We start from the raw sequence: 15,706 nt of genomic DNA on the forward strand, positions 1-15,706 counted from the left end.
CGCCGCTGTGTGTCAGCTCGCAGTGACCACAGGCAAACAGCAATGGTGTAGTATAGCGTCTATATTGGTGCCGAGGTAGTTGCAATATTCCGTCCTCCATCTAACGTGGGGGTTCGTGTCGAGCGCCATGATGAAGGAGAGCAAAGCCGCCACAACGGCAACTACACTTTTTTCCTTGTGTTTAGGCTAATTCAGTTGTCTTTGGAGGAGGTCAAGTTCGATCCTCATGTCCTTCATACTCAGTGGGATGGCTGCACGCACGAAGGGGGGCTGCAGCGTCTTACGGCTGCACCTATGAGTGTACTGTAGCCATGAAGCATGGCAGTCCTTCCTAGTTTGAGGCCCGTTTGCAGTTTACTGTCTGCCAATAGCGCGTAAGAGAAACCCTTTAAAACAGGAGAGTCGCTACTTGTTTGCCATTAGTTTTTTTTTGGCCGGATATTCCGGCCGAAACCCGCGGAGGAGTGGTACGTTGAGGTAGACGTGAGTGCCGCACATGAAGGAGGAGTGAACATGCGGAACTCCCAAGGGGCTTCGGCGTGCATACCTGTAGGAGAGTCGGCGAAGCGTTGGGACAGCACAGTCACCCGGAGCTTACACTGCCCCACAGCGAATGCGCAAGACTGTCTCCTCACATGCTCATGGAGAGATGGAGGCGGATGCCTCGCTGAGGCATGGAGAGAAGAGGAACGCCCTCCACCCACAAAAAAGAGGTAAGGAGGCAGACAAAAGAGGCTCATATTCACACACACACACACACACGCGAGAAGGACGCACAATCCTACCCAAACACAAACCAAATGGGGAAACAAAATCGAGAACAAAAGCAAAGGACAAAGTGAGGCAATTTTTGTGACCGGAGCACCACGAATCGCAGTCGAGCGAGTCTGTGGTCCACACGCCTTATCTTCTCAGCTACTCACTAGCGTCACAGAGCACGCGGTGCCTATACACGCGAGCGCGCACAGGTGCCGCCCCCCTTTTTCTTCCTCTTAAGATAAGCTTCTCTGTCGCGACAGTATTTCAAAGAACAGTTTGTTGTCTTCCAGCGCTCGTTTGGCGAGTTGCTTGCGGTGCGGCACACCAGAATTGATAATTGGCCGCCGTCCCGACTCACTCGTAGGTCTGTCATTCGCTGGGTGCTGTAGGTCAAAGGGTGGTAGAAGTGCTGAAGCAAGCTTGGGTGTGGGCAACTCAGTCGTAGCGGTCGTTGGCACAGCGACCTGCAGTGGCTTCAGCGGCGGTTTCTGCGCCAAGGAAAAGGAAATGGAGCTTGCGCTTCGCCTCCTTTTTTTGGAGATGAGAATACTGACAGGGCGATGTGCAGCATGAACGGGACAGAGAGAGAGATTGTCACTCGAGATGGAGTGCGCAGAGGTGGATGTGGTAATGCCGGCGCTGGAGCTGAGGGGTCCTTGGGAGTCGTTGAGGATAGCTGTGCTCTCCTTCTCGGCATCCTGGCCGAGCGGAGAGGAGAGGCCGGTGAAGGAGACGCCTGATGGCAGTGGCGAATTGCCGACAACAGACGGAGTGGTCACAGACGATGCCCCCCGCTCGGGGACGTGCTGCAAGCTTGCCGTGACGAGGTCCACGCCCTTCACAGGAAAGTGCTCAGAACTGTGTGTAGCACCAGTATCGTAGGCGAACGCATTTGCGGCCTGGTCGCCGCAAGAGCACACTGGTGTTATCACAGATCCCGTTCGCAAGTCCGATTCGCTTACCTCGAACGGCAACCAGCGCACGCATGTTGATGTGCGAGAACGCCGACGCAACGAAATGAGGAGACGCAAGTCACTGACAGCCCCACTGACTGGCGCATCATCACGCTGGGTCCCGGAAAACGATGCTGCTTCCACGGCTGGTGGAGGCGACGTACGCGTCACAGCATCACTCGGTGTCTCTACCTCACCACACCCACCACCGCTGGGGCTGTTCGTGCTTGGCGGTGCGGCCCCACAGCGAAACCACACGCAGCCACCCTGCCCAGTTTTACCCGCCTCGTGTATTTCTCGAATGCTGTTCAAGAACTTGGCTGTTTCATCGTAGAACTGCCTGGATGCGAGCACGCTCTCTGACGACAAGGACTCAAACGATCTCTGTGACGACTCGAGGAGTGCCGTGGGTGCAACTGGCAGGGCTTCACTGGTGACTTTTGAGACTTCTGAAACACTGGGTTGCGTTCTTACGACGCTATTGTCGGCACTGGCACTTGGGGATGGAAGACCGCACACCTGTAGAGCTTCACCTAGCACCTGGCGCTCGTCCTGCAACTCCCGCAGTCGGTTGGCTATGCGCTGTATTTCCGAAAAGGTGGTTTCATTGCTGACGGCTAAAGCACGTGAATCAAAGCTGACTTCAAGCAAGGCACTCGAGACGGCGTGTGCCGCAGCTGCGGCTGCCTCATTTGAAGGCCAAGTCAAAAGGGCTCTGGGAGCCGCCTGCGCAGAATCGATTTCTGGCGTCTTGTCGTGGCTGCTGGTCACGGTGCAGCCGTTGTTCCTGCTGTCGTTCTCTGGCACGAGGTTCCTCATCGCGGGCATCGGTGTGACGGGCAGCGCCTTGGGCAGGGCGGCAGCGTTCGACAAAATGCTCTTTTTCATGAATGGCGCGTTCGAAGTGGCGCTGGGGTACTGTGCAGTAGTGTTGGGTGTTTCCGTGAGCGTTGCTGACGCCATCGCTCTGGTTTCTGCGGCTTGCAGAGGCGGTGCGGGCTGCAGGGGCGGTAGCGGCAACTCATCCGAGCAGCTATCAGCGGAGTACAGGGAGAAGAGGCTACGCGAGCTACTCAAGGACGCCTCCATCTCCGGTATTGGGGATGCAGAACGTGGCATCGCCTTTGCTGGGGCTGCCGCCATTACCTTCGACGCCCCGTGCGACGGCGTTTGCGTTGACAACTGATTGGACAAGAGGGATGAAGAAAGCAGGGGCTGCGCACCATGGTGCAGTGTAGAGTGCGGGCCATTACTAGCAGAACTCCTGTGCACCGTGGTGTCCTCATGCGACCTCACGCTATGCGTCGCCCAAGATGTCTTTACATACTGCAGCGTCGGTGGCTGTGACACAGAAAGGGTGTCCAAAGGCTTAGCGGCGGTGACTCGCGTTCGTTCCTGCATAGCGTCACTTAATAAATTCTCTGAGTTTCGAATGGCAGACTGAGGGGTAACGAACAGAGCACGGTCATTGCTCGCGTGAGCCTGGCGCGTGCACAGCGCGCCTCCCATTAGCACGCACCGAAGGCCGCCAGCCTTTAATGATCTCGAAGGTGAGCTTGGGAATGTGGTCGATGCCTGTGTATGCAGGTGTCAGTCAAGACAGCATCCAGATAGCTCTGGCGAGAACCTATTGGTTTGCAAGCAGGTGAGTGTAGCAAGGGAGTGCGCGCAGGAGACGACAGTGCGAGCCGCTTAATCGTAGAACCGCTACACGGAGAGTCGATGCGACAGCACAAACAACGACGCGGGAGCAAAAGAAACAAAGAAAAGCAGAGAGCCCGTTGCCTAGGCGCGTAAAGGAGAGAGAGAGGGGGGGGGCGGGTGTCGAGCTAACGAATTACTGACGATTAGTCGATTGTGCACCTGGGCCTCGACGGTCGCCCAATAAAAACAAAAACGACGGCGCTGAGAAATCCACACAAAAACTACCGAAAAAAAAGGGCGCGCACAACGTTTGAGGGATGGAAGGAGAGGTCGAACGAGGAAGGGAGTGAGGGGGAGGGGGAGGCCTCGCAAACGCAGAGCAGAGAGCAAAGTGAGCCCAATAAACAACAATAACAACAACGAAACACACACACACAAAGGGAGATGAGAGAGAAAAAAATGAGCGAAACACAGCGAAGAGGAAAACGGTAAAGTCCACCGGCTTCAACAAAGAGCGAAAAACAAAAAGAAACGCCACCGAAGAGAGGACGAAGAGATGCGAGTGCGTCGTATGAGGTAGTACACGTACTCGCAACGAAGAACGAGCGAGGGAGACAGACACAGAGAGAGAGAGAGGAAGAGGAAACAAGATCAGTGTTGGTGGAAAAAGCGTGAAGACAGAGGGGATAGAAGAGGAGGGGGGGCAGAGTGATGGAGACGCGCCTTGCAGAAAGCGATGTGAGAGCAGAAACAAAAAAAAACACAAAAGGAGTAGGAAATAGACCGCTCACATGCAGGGAAGTAACATCAAAATAACACGCATACACACACGGGCAAACAACGTTACCACCCAAATTAAAGTCGATACCGACGCCGTACACACAAGAACAGCAGCAACAAAAGTTAGAACAAGCGCAGAAGCACAAACAGCAGAGCCTCGTTGCTCACCAACAAAGACCGTGCACGTTTCTTTTTTTTCTCTCTCTCTCGAACAGAGAGAGAGAGAGAGAGAGAGAGGGGGGGGAAGGGTAGTATGAGGTCTACACACACACACACACACACAAGCTGGGGCAGGGGAGCAAAGCCGGAGGGCACACGAGTGGCAAGCAGTTAAGTACGCAAGTACAAAACAGAGCACGGGTAAAAGGAAGTCAGGAACCCGGAGATAACACGCAGTGCAGCGATGATGGAAAACGATGTACGCAGTCACCAGAGTACAAGTACATACAGAACAAGCGACGCGCACACAACCACTAGATGTTACGGACAGCGAAACTGCGCAGACACACCACGGACACACGAGGCGGATCTCGCAGCAAGATGAACTGGAAAAGATGGGAATACAGAGCAATAAACCGGAAGGCGGGATACCAGAAAGGACAGAGAGACAAGTAAACAGAAACACAGACACACACTTCGCAGAGTAGCCTTACTTTATCTTGCCTGTTTGCGTATCTACACCGAGTTGCCACAAAAAGGTGTGTCGGCGAGGATGTCAACAGGAAGGGACAGTGAAGCAGCAAAGAAGGAAGGGGGAGGGGAGGGGGGGGTGAGAAGCCTGGAGTCGCTTAGTTGTTTAAAGCCAAACGAAAAACCAAACTCCCCAAGACCAAAAAAAAACAAATTTGTAAAGTGAGAAGAGATCACCAGCAAACCAGACGAGAAAGAGGGCAAGAGAAACACGGCAAAAAGAAAAAAACAACAACAACAACAAAAACCAGCAAATACTCGTTAGGACGTCGGTGATGAGGGCCTGTTGAGACGAAAAGGAGAAGGAGCAGGGGGAGGGAGGAGCAAAGAAGACGCCGGCCGTCCACACACTAGACACCGGTACGTACCTCACACGTACCCACGCACACAGACACACGCAGAGATACCCAACGAGCAAAAAAAAAAAGAAACAACAACAAAAACAAACTTAACACGTAATATCGCTCCGTCTCTCGTGCGTGTGGATATTCGCGCGCTCGTCTCGGCGTGAGGACCCAATCCCCCGTCTTCTTCTGTTGTTTCTGTTAGGGCTCTGAGTGAATGGAGAGTGTTACAGGAGGGAGGGGGAGGGGGGGTGGTAGAGTTGATCCTTGTTTAAGTCTGCGTCGACGGTGAGTATGTGCAGCGTGCGTGCGTTCACGTGTGTGTGTATGGTGGAGGGGATGAGGGGTAACTGAGTAGAGTGCTCACACACTCATCCAAAAAAGCAAACAACAGTGTAGCTGTGCGATCAAAGAGAAATGGGGGAGGGGGACGACCGCAAGCGTCACGCATATGCTGAGAGATGCACAGAAGAGGGATGGGCGAAATGCGGAAGAGGAGAATACAACCGGCCCGGGGGGAAGAGAGAGTTGTGGGTAGTGTCATGATGAGCGCGTGCGCATCGCATTGATGTGAACACTTGAGACGGTGGCAGAAAGAGCGTCGACCTTTCTTTTTTTTTTTTGCCCCCCTCGCGTCTTGCAAGACAGGCGATTGTAGCTGTGAGGACGCAGCCACTCTCCCGCTTCGGCAATTGAGCATTGCATTGGTGAATCATGTGCCACACAAGCAAGAGACCACCTCATGGAAAAACAAAATATAGTCTGTCAGTGTGTGTGTGTGGAGGGAGAGGAGAGAGATACGAATTCAGACAAGCATTTATCGGTCTTGTGCTGACACATCACTTACATAAACACATTTTCAGACTCAGAGACATCAGGGAAGGGGTGCGCAGAGTGTGAGAAGCGGCGGTCGGCACACAGATGCTTTCATGTCCTCCTACCTCCTCCCCACCCTTATTATGTGTTGCTATAACAGAGCCGCTCTCGCCCTACAGTGCCACTCGTGTTAGCGCTGCTCCCCCTCCCTCTTCCTCGACTAAGCAGTCAGCTCCGCACGCATCTGGAAGTCTTTCTTCAGGGCTGCCTCCAGCTCTTTGCACAGATGCCGATAACGCCCCGCAGTGTGGGAAGCACGCAGGTAGTCGCTCTCAGGTCGGAGCACGGCATGCGCCGCGGCTTGAGCGGCTGGGCTCAGCTGCGGCAACATGTGCACCCAGTTAAGGAAAAAATCCACCTCGTTGATGTCATCAATTGGGCTCTCATAGTCGTCGCCCTCGTCCAGCTCGAGGTCGGACTGCGCTACCGGCAGGTCGGCGTCCGTGTCATCCGACGCGTCCTCGTAGGACCCCACAGTGTCATCGCCACCGTCTACGCCTAGTACCGCCTCGTCGTTTACTTCGTAGTCCTCGATATCGTCCTCGACGCCGAGCTTAATCTTCTCTAGATTCGCCTCCGACAACGTGCAGCGGGGTGCGTAGGTTTCTTCGTTAGTGAAAATGCAGTACTGAACAACGCGCGTTAGTGGATCCAGATAACGAGAAGCGAAGTCTGACCGCTGCGGCGGCGGCGAGGTAGCGAGATGCGGGTCGGTGGCGTACACAAGCAGCGAGGACAGACCAAGAATAGCAACCTTACGCGTCAGCAGCGACAGATTCTCGACCACCTCCGCTGCGTCCTCCTTCTTCACCTTCTGTTTGCGCCTCCCGGCCTTGCCAGCCCCAGCCGCTGCTGCAGCGGCAGTGCCATCGTTGATGCAGCCGCGGAAGAAGAACAGGAGGCCATCGAAAAAGCTGGGGTAGGCGTTGACCTGCACAATGACCTCGAAGGTGGCTGCAGCGTCGTAGTAGAAGAAGTCCATCAGCGCTGCGATGACCCAGATGCGCACGCGCACATCACCTCCCTGGATGTCGGGGTGGAGCAAGGACTGTAGCAGCAGTCCCACAAACTGCGGAAGGTACGGATCGAACAACCGGGGGTGCTCTGTGTTTGCCTTGGCTGTGTGAAGCATAGCTTCAATGAGCTGCGCCGGTGCCATCTGGCACTCCGCCACACACACCACGCCCCCAACCAGCATCTTTTCGCATGTCTTGTAGGTGGCGCTCATCAAAGCAGTGTCGCCAAGAAACTCGACAGGGGCACCAGAGACGAAGTTGTCCAGTACCTCCTCAATCGAGTTGAAGAAGTCGACACCGACGCCGGAGTCTACCAGCGCATAGACGAGAGGCAACAGCTCCCAGCACTCCGGTGGGATTGGCTTGGAGAAGTAGAGCACGTGCAGCAAGACCGAAAGCGTCTTCTCGATCATATCGAAGTTATCTGGTTGCTGCAGTACATGCCTGACAAGACGCAGTGCGTCCACACGCACGCTCACGAACGTTGCCTCGTTCTCTCCACAGCTAGTGACAACGGTGAGAACCGCGTCCAGCAGCGCATCCGCGCTGAAGGCGGCCTGCTCGTACATGCTCACATCCACCGCGTCGTCGCCCAGAGCGACGCCACCGTCTATTTCCTGCTGCTCCATGTCATGCATGGTTGCCAAAAAATGCTGGACGAGGGTATGGGCCAGCTTACTCATTACCGGCGTCAGCTCCGGAGCAAAGTGCGTCGCGAGGTGCAGGATTACCAGCGGCACAAATGTGGTCTGCACCTTGCTGAGAAACACGAGACACTCCTCAACGAGGGGGACGAGGATCGGCGTCAGGTACGGCCGCGCGCGCTTCATCTCCAGCAACGTGCACATGGCATCAATGCCCGTCAACCGCACTCGCATGTCGGTATCTTGAATCAGGCCGCACATCATCTGCATAAAAGAGGCGAAGTCCGTCTCGGATGGCATGACTACCTTGCTGTAGCGCTGACATACCACGATGGCCTTGCAGCGAACGCCAACAGACGGAATCGAAGGCTGCAGGCACGGGGCGACGTAGCGTACGAGTACCTGCGTCATCTGCCCCTGCCAAATCGCTGGCACCTCCTTGAGAAACTTGCGCAGGATGGAGAGGAGATGCAGGTAGCCAAACAGGCGCGCGCTGCCGGTCGCTGTCGTGACGTCAGCAGACTCGAAGCCGGTCGCTAGAACGCCGAGCAGCGCCTGTAGCAGCGGAGCGGGGTCGTGGAACTTCTTCTTGTTACCAAAAAGCGCCAAAATCGTGTTGGATGCAGCCTGGCGCGTCGACAGCTCGGCGTTGCCAAAACCCTCCTCCATCATATACTTGACGTAGTCGGCTAAGTCGTCTTGATCGGCGAAGACTTCTTCGTCCTCTTCGTGGAAGCACAAATATGGAAAGAGCACATGTTCGATCAGCTCCATCGCGTGCGGACGCAGGTGCTGCGTGTAGAGGGTCTCATCCAAGGTGCACAGCTTCACGTAGCGGAGCGCAAACATCTCCGACTTGTGATGCGTATGCCGGTCTGTCGACGACACACATAGCTGCAGCCACTGTAGCCACGTAGAGAGAAAGGCACTACTGTGGGCCTGTAAGAAATGCTTCGCCACTGGCGCAGGCTTCTTGCGTCGTGTCGCATCGTTTACGATGGAGTAAGACGCCATGGCAATGCGCTTGAGGCACTTGACGTACTCTGCGTACATTGTGCCGCCTGCCGCCAGCGCGGCATTGTAGTGCTGCTGAGGAAAGGCCAGCATGAGCTGGAAGAGGCCATCCAGCGCGTCGCCGCTCATTTCTTTTGAGCTTGTCAGCTGCAGCCCAGTCTCCAGAATGCACTCGGTCAGCTTAAAGACAAAACGGCACACACGCATGTCGTTGTAGCCAACATAGTCGGGAAGCTTACGCACCAGCACCGTGCATACCTCCAGCTTCAGTGGCGTAGGCACGAGGCCGGGCGTCTTGAAGCGCTTTGTATACGTGTAGAGGAACTCCAGCGACCCAAGGGCCTCATCAACACTGACAGCGCTCAGGTCACGGTCAATCAGCGGCATCAGCTCTCCGAGGTAGTTCCACTCGAATCCGCTCGTCACGTTCATGATGCACGCACGTAGTATGCGACGGTGCCCATCCGGCACACGGAACATGCCAGCAAAAAGAAGTGACTCCATCTCTGCCAAAAAGCCGGGCGTGTGTGTCACGATGTCGTCTCCTATGAGGTGAAGCATGGCGTTCTTGGCAAACAGCAGCGCGGAAAGACTCTGCTCCTTCGGCAATGAGGGCTCAAGACCGGCGCGCAGCAGCGCGAGAAGGCAGTTGGGCCCCGTCTCTGGAGACTGCATTGCCGCCTCCAATTCCGATGTTGCTTGCGTCCGCTCATCTTTGCTACCGTGGTAGGCGAGCTGGAGCAGCTGAAGCACGTCTACGGAGGTCATGCTAGTCTGCGTTTTTTGCTTTCCTTTTATGTAGGTGTTCTCGACGCACATGTTCGAATGCGCGTGTACGGTGTTGAAGAGGCAGGTGGTGGTGGTGGGTGGGGGGGGGGGCAGCGACGAAAGGGGGGGAGATAGACAGCAGTATAGCACACCAGACGTCCGTCTAGCGGTAAGGGGCACTGGATCGGGTAGAAGTTGTAGCATTACGAGAGACATACACACCCAGACAGAAGAAAAGAAAGGAGACAACAGCTCCCTGCCATCGATCCACATGGTGAGGGAAGGAAACAAATCACAACAGACAAGAATTTCTGTCTCCGCCGAGGAAACTCGAAAATGGGAGGTGCTGGTCAAAGCGGACGCGAAGGCAACTGCACGACGCCATATCCTCTTCCTTGCCTCCTTGTGCTGGCTCGCTCTTCTTGATCAACTTGGGTTCACTTTACAGCAGTCCCTTTTTCCACAGCTCCCCCTTTCCCACCAATAGGCGAATTTTGCTATGAATCGCAAGCGCACGCAAGCAGGCGTGTGGAGTGTATGGGTAAGAGTGGACAGGAGGAAAGGGAGAGAGGGAGGGGGGAGAGAAGCAGGAAAATCAAGGGCCGAGCTCTCCTCAAAGCAAAGGGCAAGTGGTTGCTGTGGTTGCATCCACGCTCGCTTTGATTGCTCCACATGGCGACAAAGAAGGGGGTTTACATAGATGGACGTTTTCTTTTTCCAATGGTGTGCCCCCCAGAGACACCTCAGAGTAAAGAGCAGACGGAGGGGAGGAGAGGCGGTCTTCTCGCTTACCTCGCGTACATGTCGCCATGGCCAATCCTTTCCCCCCTATCAAAGCGGCGACTGAAGGACGATTGCGGCGTTGTACGTGATAGGGCGGTACTGTGCGTTGAACGGTGTCGTTTCCTCGGGACGGAACGGGTCAAAGGAGACGGCAGTTGCGCTGCTCCTGGTGATGGAGTGATGAGCGGCCTTCATCGTACTGCTGCGTTGCCGCAGGCCTGACTTGCCCTTCCAGGGTCGCTGGCTGTGCTTGGGGGATGCAACACTTGCTCGATGACCTGTCGCGTCAGCGCGAGCGACTGGAAACAACGAAGGCACTGTTTCCACCAAATCGCTCGAGACAGATGCCAGCTCCCCGACACCAGTAGCCTCTACGACGCCTTCATCGTTGCTGGGCGAAGGTGGTAAGCTTGAGGGGACGCCACCAACTGCGGTTGTTGATGCTCGCTCGTTTCGATAAGACGGTTGCAGGCGCTGAGGCTTCACAGTGGTGCGTCTCTGCCGCCGCTGCGTCTCTCCGCTGCTGTCCTTTTTCTGTTGGCCTTCGCGATCTAGCGTAGCAGCGCGGAGGGCGCAGTGTGACTTGCCGCTGGCTCCCTCAAAGCGTAGATTGACAATGTGCAGCGCGAGCACGCCTCTATGGCACTGAACGCAGAGCACCAGACATGGGAGGTAGCTGCGTCTGGAAACAAGTACTGCATTTGGGCTATCCGCCCAACTTCGACGCTGGTGTGCCACCGTTGGAGTGGTGGTTGCAGCATGGCAGTCCGCTCTGGCAGGCGGAATCGCTCGTGCGTCACTTTCTCCTATCTCGTCCATGACGGCGGCCGCATGCCCTTCAACCACGGCAATGGCATCTGCAAAAGCGCCATCATCACTTGAGTAATTTGAGTGTGCCATATGGTTGAGATGAACAAATAGGACCTCTACGGCGTCCAACTCTCCTAGCGCCTCCATCGCCTCCTTCACAGTCACCTCCTCCGGTGTCTGTACCAGCGTTGACGATGCAGCAGGCACCGAAATGCGGAGCAGTTGACTGAGAAGCGGGAGTGGTGCAGCAGGGTCGGTCGATCGACACACTGGCGACTCTGCAGATACCGTGGTGGGTGCGGCGACACCAGCGGCCATGGTAGACTTCACTCGCGCAGGACGCAGAGAGGAGGCAGTCGTGACCGAGAGCTGTGGGAGCAGCGAGGAGCGGTGAGCGGTGGACTTTCCACTCAGCAATTTTAACGGGGGTGTATGCGCCGTGCCAAGTTCCCTTTTCCTTGTGGCCTCTGTGCTGACCAATGCTGGCAGTTGGGCCATCTTGACAGAAAAACAAAGAAGAGGAGGCCGAAAGGGGTTCGAGCAGCCTCAGCTTTACAACTGAATGTCTCACTGCTTCAGTGTGCGTCTGTGTGTGGAGGAAGGAGGGAGGACGCAGAATGGGAGTCAGGCAGAGTGGCTGTGATCGAAGGGGGGGGGGGCAGAAAAAAGAGAAAAAGAGTCTCGCCAACTCCACGAAATCGGGGAGAGGGCTTCCCTTCACGTACACAGGCACACCAGCTCACAAGTTGTACGTCCCAGGTGCGGTCATGGCACTTCGCCCACAGGCGCGGACGGCGCATGGAGCGCGTACCTTCTGAAACGTGACGCCACCGTTGCTCTGACGGGAGTGGGGGGAGGGACTGAAGAGAGGAAATCAGCCAGGCGCTAACCTCTTGAGTTCGGGTTCGTGCGAGTCAATTAGCATCTGTGAAGAGGGAAAACGCAAGGAGATGATGAAAGACGACAGACTGGGCGCCTTGAACAGGGTGTGGAGGAATGCTTCGCTTCCGTCTTATCGGCCAGCAGTCTCGAATTCGGTTCACACAGGCACACACCGTTCATTGTCGCACCTTCCCCCTCCCTCCCTGGTCGCTCCTTCTGACCGGTGATACCCGAGACAGGCACACCAGTGCTGTCGAGGACGGACCTTGCTATGCTGCCCTTATGGGCAAGACAAAACATTCGATGAAAGGGAGTTGCGGGGGCGCCGTACGAGGACACCCACGACCACTCGCTGCTAAAAAGGGGGGAGAAGGGAGAAGCCCTGCACGCCACAGCTCCAGAAGAGACTCATGGGAGGGAGAAAAGGCGGGCGTCAATCAACTCCTTTGCAGTAAAGTAGTTCAGCGTTGCCGTCCACATCCACTGCTGCTTCGCAATCGACAGCGATACAGCGGGTCCTGGTATGCCAGGGAATAACGTGGAGTTCTTGAAGCCCGTACGCTGACGGGCGTCGTGCACCATGCCGCGGTAGTATACTGACTGGTTTTGACCCATTCGAAAGAAGTGGCCGTTGGAGTGCTCGTGGCGCCGTGAGAGGGCGAGGTCCACCACGTACATGGAGCCAATCACCGGCGCCATGCGGAACAGCGCCGCCGCCTCACCGTTGATCAGCCACTGCAACGGGAGTTGGCTGTTTGGTATGATATGGCTGCGATTCGGGCCGGGATGCAAGACATTCACAGTGCAGGTCGCCGCCAAGATCTGCTGCTTCTCAATAAAGTGAGCTAGCGAGAAGGCAAAAAGCAGCCCCGACATCTTGGCGTTGCCGTACCCATCGAAGCGGCTAAAATGGCGCTCCAGCTCCTCCTGGCTGTCCCACTCGTGAAAGGTGGACACCGCCGTTGGGTTGGCCGTTGCCGCTGACGCAGATGTCAGCACAACAAAGCGCCACGGCGGCGGCATTGCCATCAAATGCAAGCGAGAGCTCTGCAAGCGGCGCTGTAGCAGCCGTAGCATCAGCAGACTATGCCCAACGTGATGCGTAGCAAACTGCTCCTCAAGATGCTGCTGCGACAGCCTCGGTGGGCTGCACATGGGACCAGCGTTGCAGATGATGATGCGCAGCGCTGGGTCTGCCGCGACGGCGTCACTAAAGTCGCAGACAGCCGCCGTGTTACTCATGTCGCACGTGTGAACCAGCACACGTCCCACTCGCCCGCTCCACTCCTTGTGCAACATCAACTGGCGGTCGACAGCGCTTGCAAGAAGGTAGCGAGCTCGCTCGGCCTTTTGGCCATTGCGCGCCACCACGTGCACATTCACGCCGCTCAGAAGCAAATTCAGTGCTGTGTAAAATCCGATCCCGCCATACGATACGCCAGTGACGATCGCTGATGGTCCGACACCTACTTCGTCGAGGCCGACCCACAGGCGACGGTCAATGAAGGAGTGGTTCAGCTGAAGAAAGATCGTCTTCTCGGTGGCCGCGCTGTGGTGTGGCGATGAGGCAGCCAGTTGCATGACCAAGTCGCCCCGCATCAGTGACGGCGCCTGGTTCCGCTTGCTGAGCCAGACCCGCCCTGTGTGAATGTACATGATGTAGTGGTCTGTAATCGCGATGAAGATGCCGCGGAGGAAAAAAAGAAAGAACTCCCACACCCACAACACACGGCAGAACATTTTCTGCATCTTCCACATCGATTGCAGCAGGAGCGCAAGCCACTCACGTCTGTGTGACTGTGATGACCGATGAGAAGGAAGGGGGGGGGAAGGGGGCAGTTCACTGGAATACTAGGCACACGCACAGGCGAAGAGAGGACAGCACGGTGCTTAGAAGAGAGACGAGGCGAAAAACGAGGCGTTGCAGCGAGTGCGGCGGAGTTCAGCCAGAAAGTCGTCTCACCGCAAGACGAATAAACACACACACACACACGCAAGAGGTACGCAAGGACTAACCACGGCCGAGTATCTAAAGATGTAGCGCTAGGCGATGGTGAGAGAGAGAAATGAGGAGAGGAATGGGGTAGAGTCTGTCGAGGAGAATAAGGAAAGCAAAGGCTGGCAAAGGCGTCTCAACGGATGATTTTGCAAAAGAAAAGAGGAGTACTAGAGATGTTCCCAACCTGGTTGGAAAGCCACGCGCTCCGATTCGGGAAGCCTTCTGAACAAAAAACACAGCAGCAGCAGCTGTCAACCGTCTCGTGGAGTGGATGGGTTGGGGTAGTGGGGGAAAGCAGCAGAAAGCAAATGAAGAAGGGGTTGATGGAATAAAATGTGGAGAAGGAGGAAAGGAGCGAGCGAGGTGCGCTTATGATCCTACGTAGGTATTGTCTCTCTCTCCCTGTCAGCTCTGCTGGGTGTACGCCTGCACTCCTCTTCAAGCTAGAGAAGGAAACTGTGAAGAGGGAGGGATCAGGTTCTTCACCGAGCCACTTCCAGCGACTACGACAAATACCACCACTTCAGTTCTGCTTTTTTTGCCGTTGATTACACAGCGCAGCACGCGAGCACTTATCACGGCAAATATCAAGACATCTATGTAAGAGGTGCCAATGAGATTGGCGACGTCTACTGGGAGCGGGGGGGGAGGGGGAGGGGAGACGCAGGCGTGAGGGCAAAGGGAAGGCGAACGCCGCCATATAAGAGGAAGAGACGGAGATACCAAGTCGCAGTCACGACAAACGCCTGAAGGAGCTAAAGCACACACGTACACACACGGAAGGCAGTGCAGCCGGGGAGAGGGGGATTGAGCTGGGCTGGGGTTCGGTTGGTAGTGGAGGAGGGAAGGGGGAGGGAGTAGAGGGGGTGGGGTGATAGAAGAGAGAGGTGGATAGTGAGCACCCCATAAGAGACGACTGCATGAAATAATGGTGAAACACACACGCGCGCCGAGAGTGAGATGAGGTCCAGGTAGGGTGGGCGTAAGTTGGGCATGCGGAGGGGGTGGGGGGAGGGCGGAAAGGAGAATATAAATGTGCGACCACCGCGTCCGCTTCCAGTAGAAGTAGACGAATGTGACGACGCCAGGTAAAGTATTATGGAAGTAGTGAGGGTCGTCCCGTAGAGTTAAATGCAGGGGGGAGGGGGGAGGAGTGAGGGACAGAATAGCCCACGCCGCGCTGAGCTCCTGTCGTAGAAGAAGAGAAGTCACTGGACGAAGGGGGAGGGAAGAGGAGGTGTGAGTGCATACACGCAAAGAGGGCAGTAGGGAGAGCGTTAGGAGGTACGCGAAGCACATCATGTCAGTGCGCCACTTTGTGCCTTAGTTCATGCTGGGGTAAAGCATGAATCCACAAAACAGAAGAAAGCAAAGAAGGGTGACGGGTGTCATGAGGACGCGGCTTCAGCGTCGGACTGACGAGATTTCAGAGGAGAACAAGAGTCGATGGCGGGGAAGCAAGCGCAGCACATCCTCTCGTCTTGATTTTTTCTGTTGTGTCACCCTTCTCATCCGCCCCACTAATCTTCTGACTTAGCCTGTTCTGTGCGTTTTCTCCGCTTTCTGCGCAGGTGTGTCATGTCGCATTACATTCAGACAGATCGGTGAGGTATCTGCGCGTTCGCTGCCACGCCGGCAGGCAAACACCCCCCCCCCCCGCTCTCTCGCTTTCACCACAGGTCTTTTTCTAGAGTGCAGAGGTTTTTTTATGTGCAGTTAGCAAGCATATACGTGATGGCTGGCA

The 15,706-nt window shown here is 55.8% G+C and overlaps 5 protein-coding genes across 5 annotated transcripts, besides 1 other annotated feature; all 5 read right to left on the reverse strand.

Moving 5' to 3' along the window:
- Nucleotides 1-81: 81 nt before the first annotated feature.
- Nucleotides 82-446: a repeat region.
- Nucleotides 447-992: 546 nt separating this feature from the next.
- Nucleotides 993-3,221, reverse strand: LPMP_292070 (hypothetical protein; the record flags this gene model as incomplete). Its single annotated transcript, XM_010702509.1, has 1 exon — nt 993-3,221. One exon carries the CDS (start codon nt 3,219-3,221, stop codon nt 993-995), a length of 2,229 nt encoding a protein of 742 aa, XP_010700811.1.
- A 2,985-nt stretch (nt 3,222-6,206) lies between these two features.
- Nucleotides 6,207-9,488, reverse strand: LPMP_292080 (hypothetical protein; the record flags this gene model as incomplete). The annotated part of the gene is made up of 1 exon (XM_010702510.1): nt 6,207-9,488. The coding sequence occupies one exon, from the start codon at nt 9,486-9,488 to the stop codon at nt 6,207-6,209; it is 3,282 nt and encodes a 1,093-aa protein (XP_010700812.1).
- An 831-nt stretch (nt 9,489-10,319) lies between these two features.
- Nucleotides 10,320-11,579, reverse strand: LPMP_292090 (hypothetical protein; the record flags this gene model as incomplete). The annotated part of the gene is made up of 1 exon (XM_010702511.1): nt 10,320-11,579. One exon carries the CDS (start codon nt 11,577-11,579, stop codon nt 10,320-10,322), a length of 1,260 nt encoding a protein of 419 aa, XP_010700813.1.
- Nucleotides 11,580-12,371: 792 nt separating this feature from the next.
- On the reverse strand, nt 12,372-13,721 carry LPMP_292100 (short-chain dehydrogenase/reductase, putative; the record flags this gene model as incomplete). The annotated part of the gene is made up of 1 exon (XM_010702512.1): nt 12,372-13,721. The coding sequence occupies one exon, from the start codon at nt 13,719-13,721 to the stop codon at nt 12,372-12,374; it is 1,350 nt and encodes a 449-aa protein (XP_010700814.1).
- Nucleotides 13,722-14,400: 679 nt separating this feature from the next.
- Nucleotides 14,401-15,264, reverse strand: LPMP_292110 (hypothetical protein; the record flags this gene model as incomplete). Its single annotated transcript, XM_010702513.1, has 1 exon — nt 14,401-15,264. The coding sequence occupies one exon, from the start codon at nt 15,262-15,264 to the stop codon at nt 14,401-14,403; it is 864 nt and encodes a 287-aa protein (XP_010700815.1).
- Nucleotides 15,265-15,706: the final 442 nt, after the last annotated feature.

This window comes from Leishmania panamensis (assembly GCF_000755165.1).
Source record: "Leishmania panamensis strain MHOM/PA/94/PSC-1 chromosome 29 sequence".
In the NCBI taxonomy this organism is placed as follows: Eukaryota; Euglenozoa; class Kinetoplastea; order Trypanosomatida; family Trypanosomatidae; genus Leishmania; species Leishmania panamensis.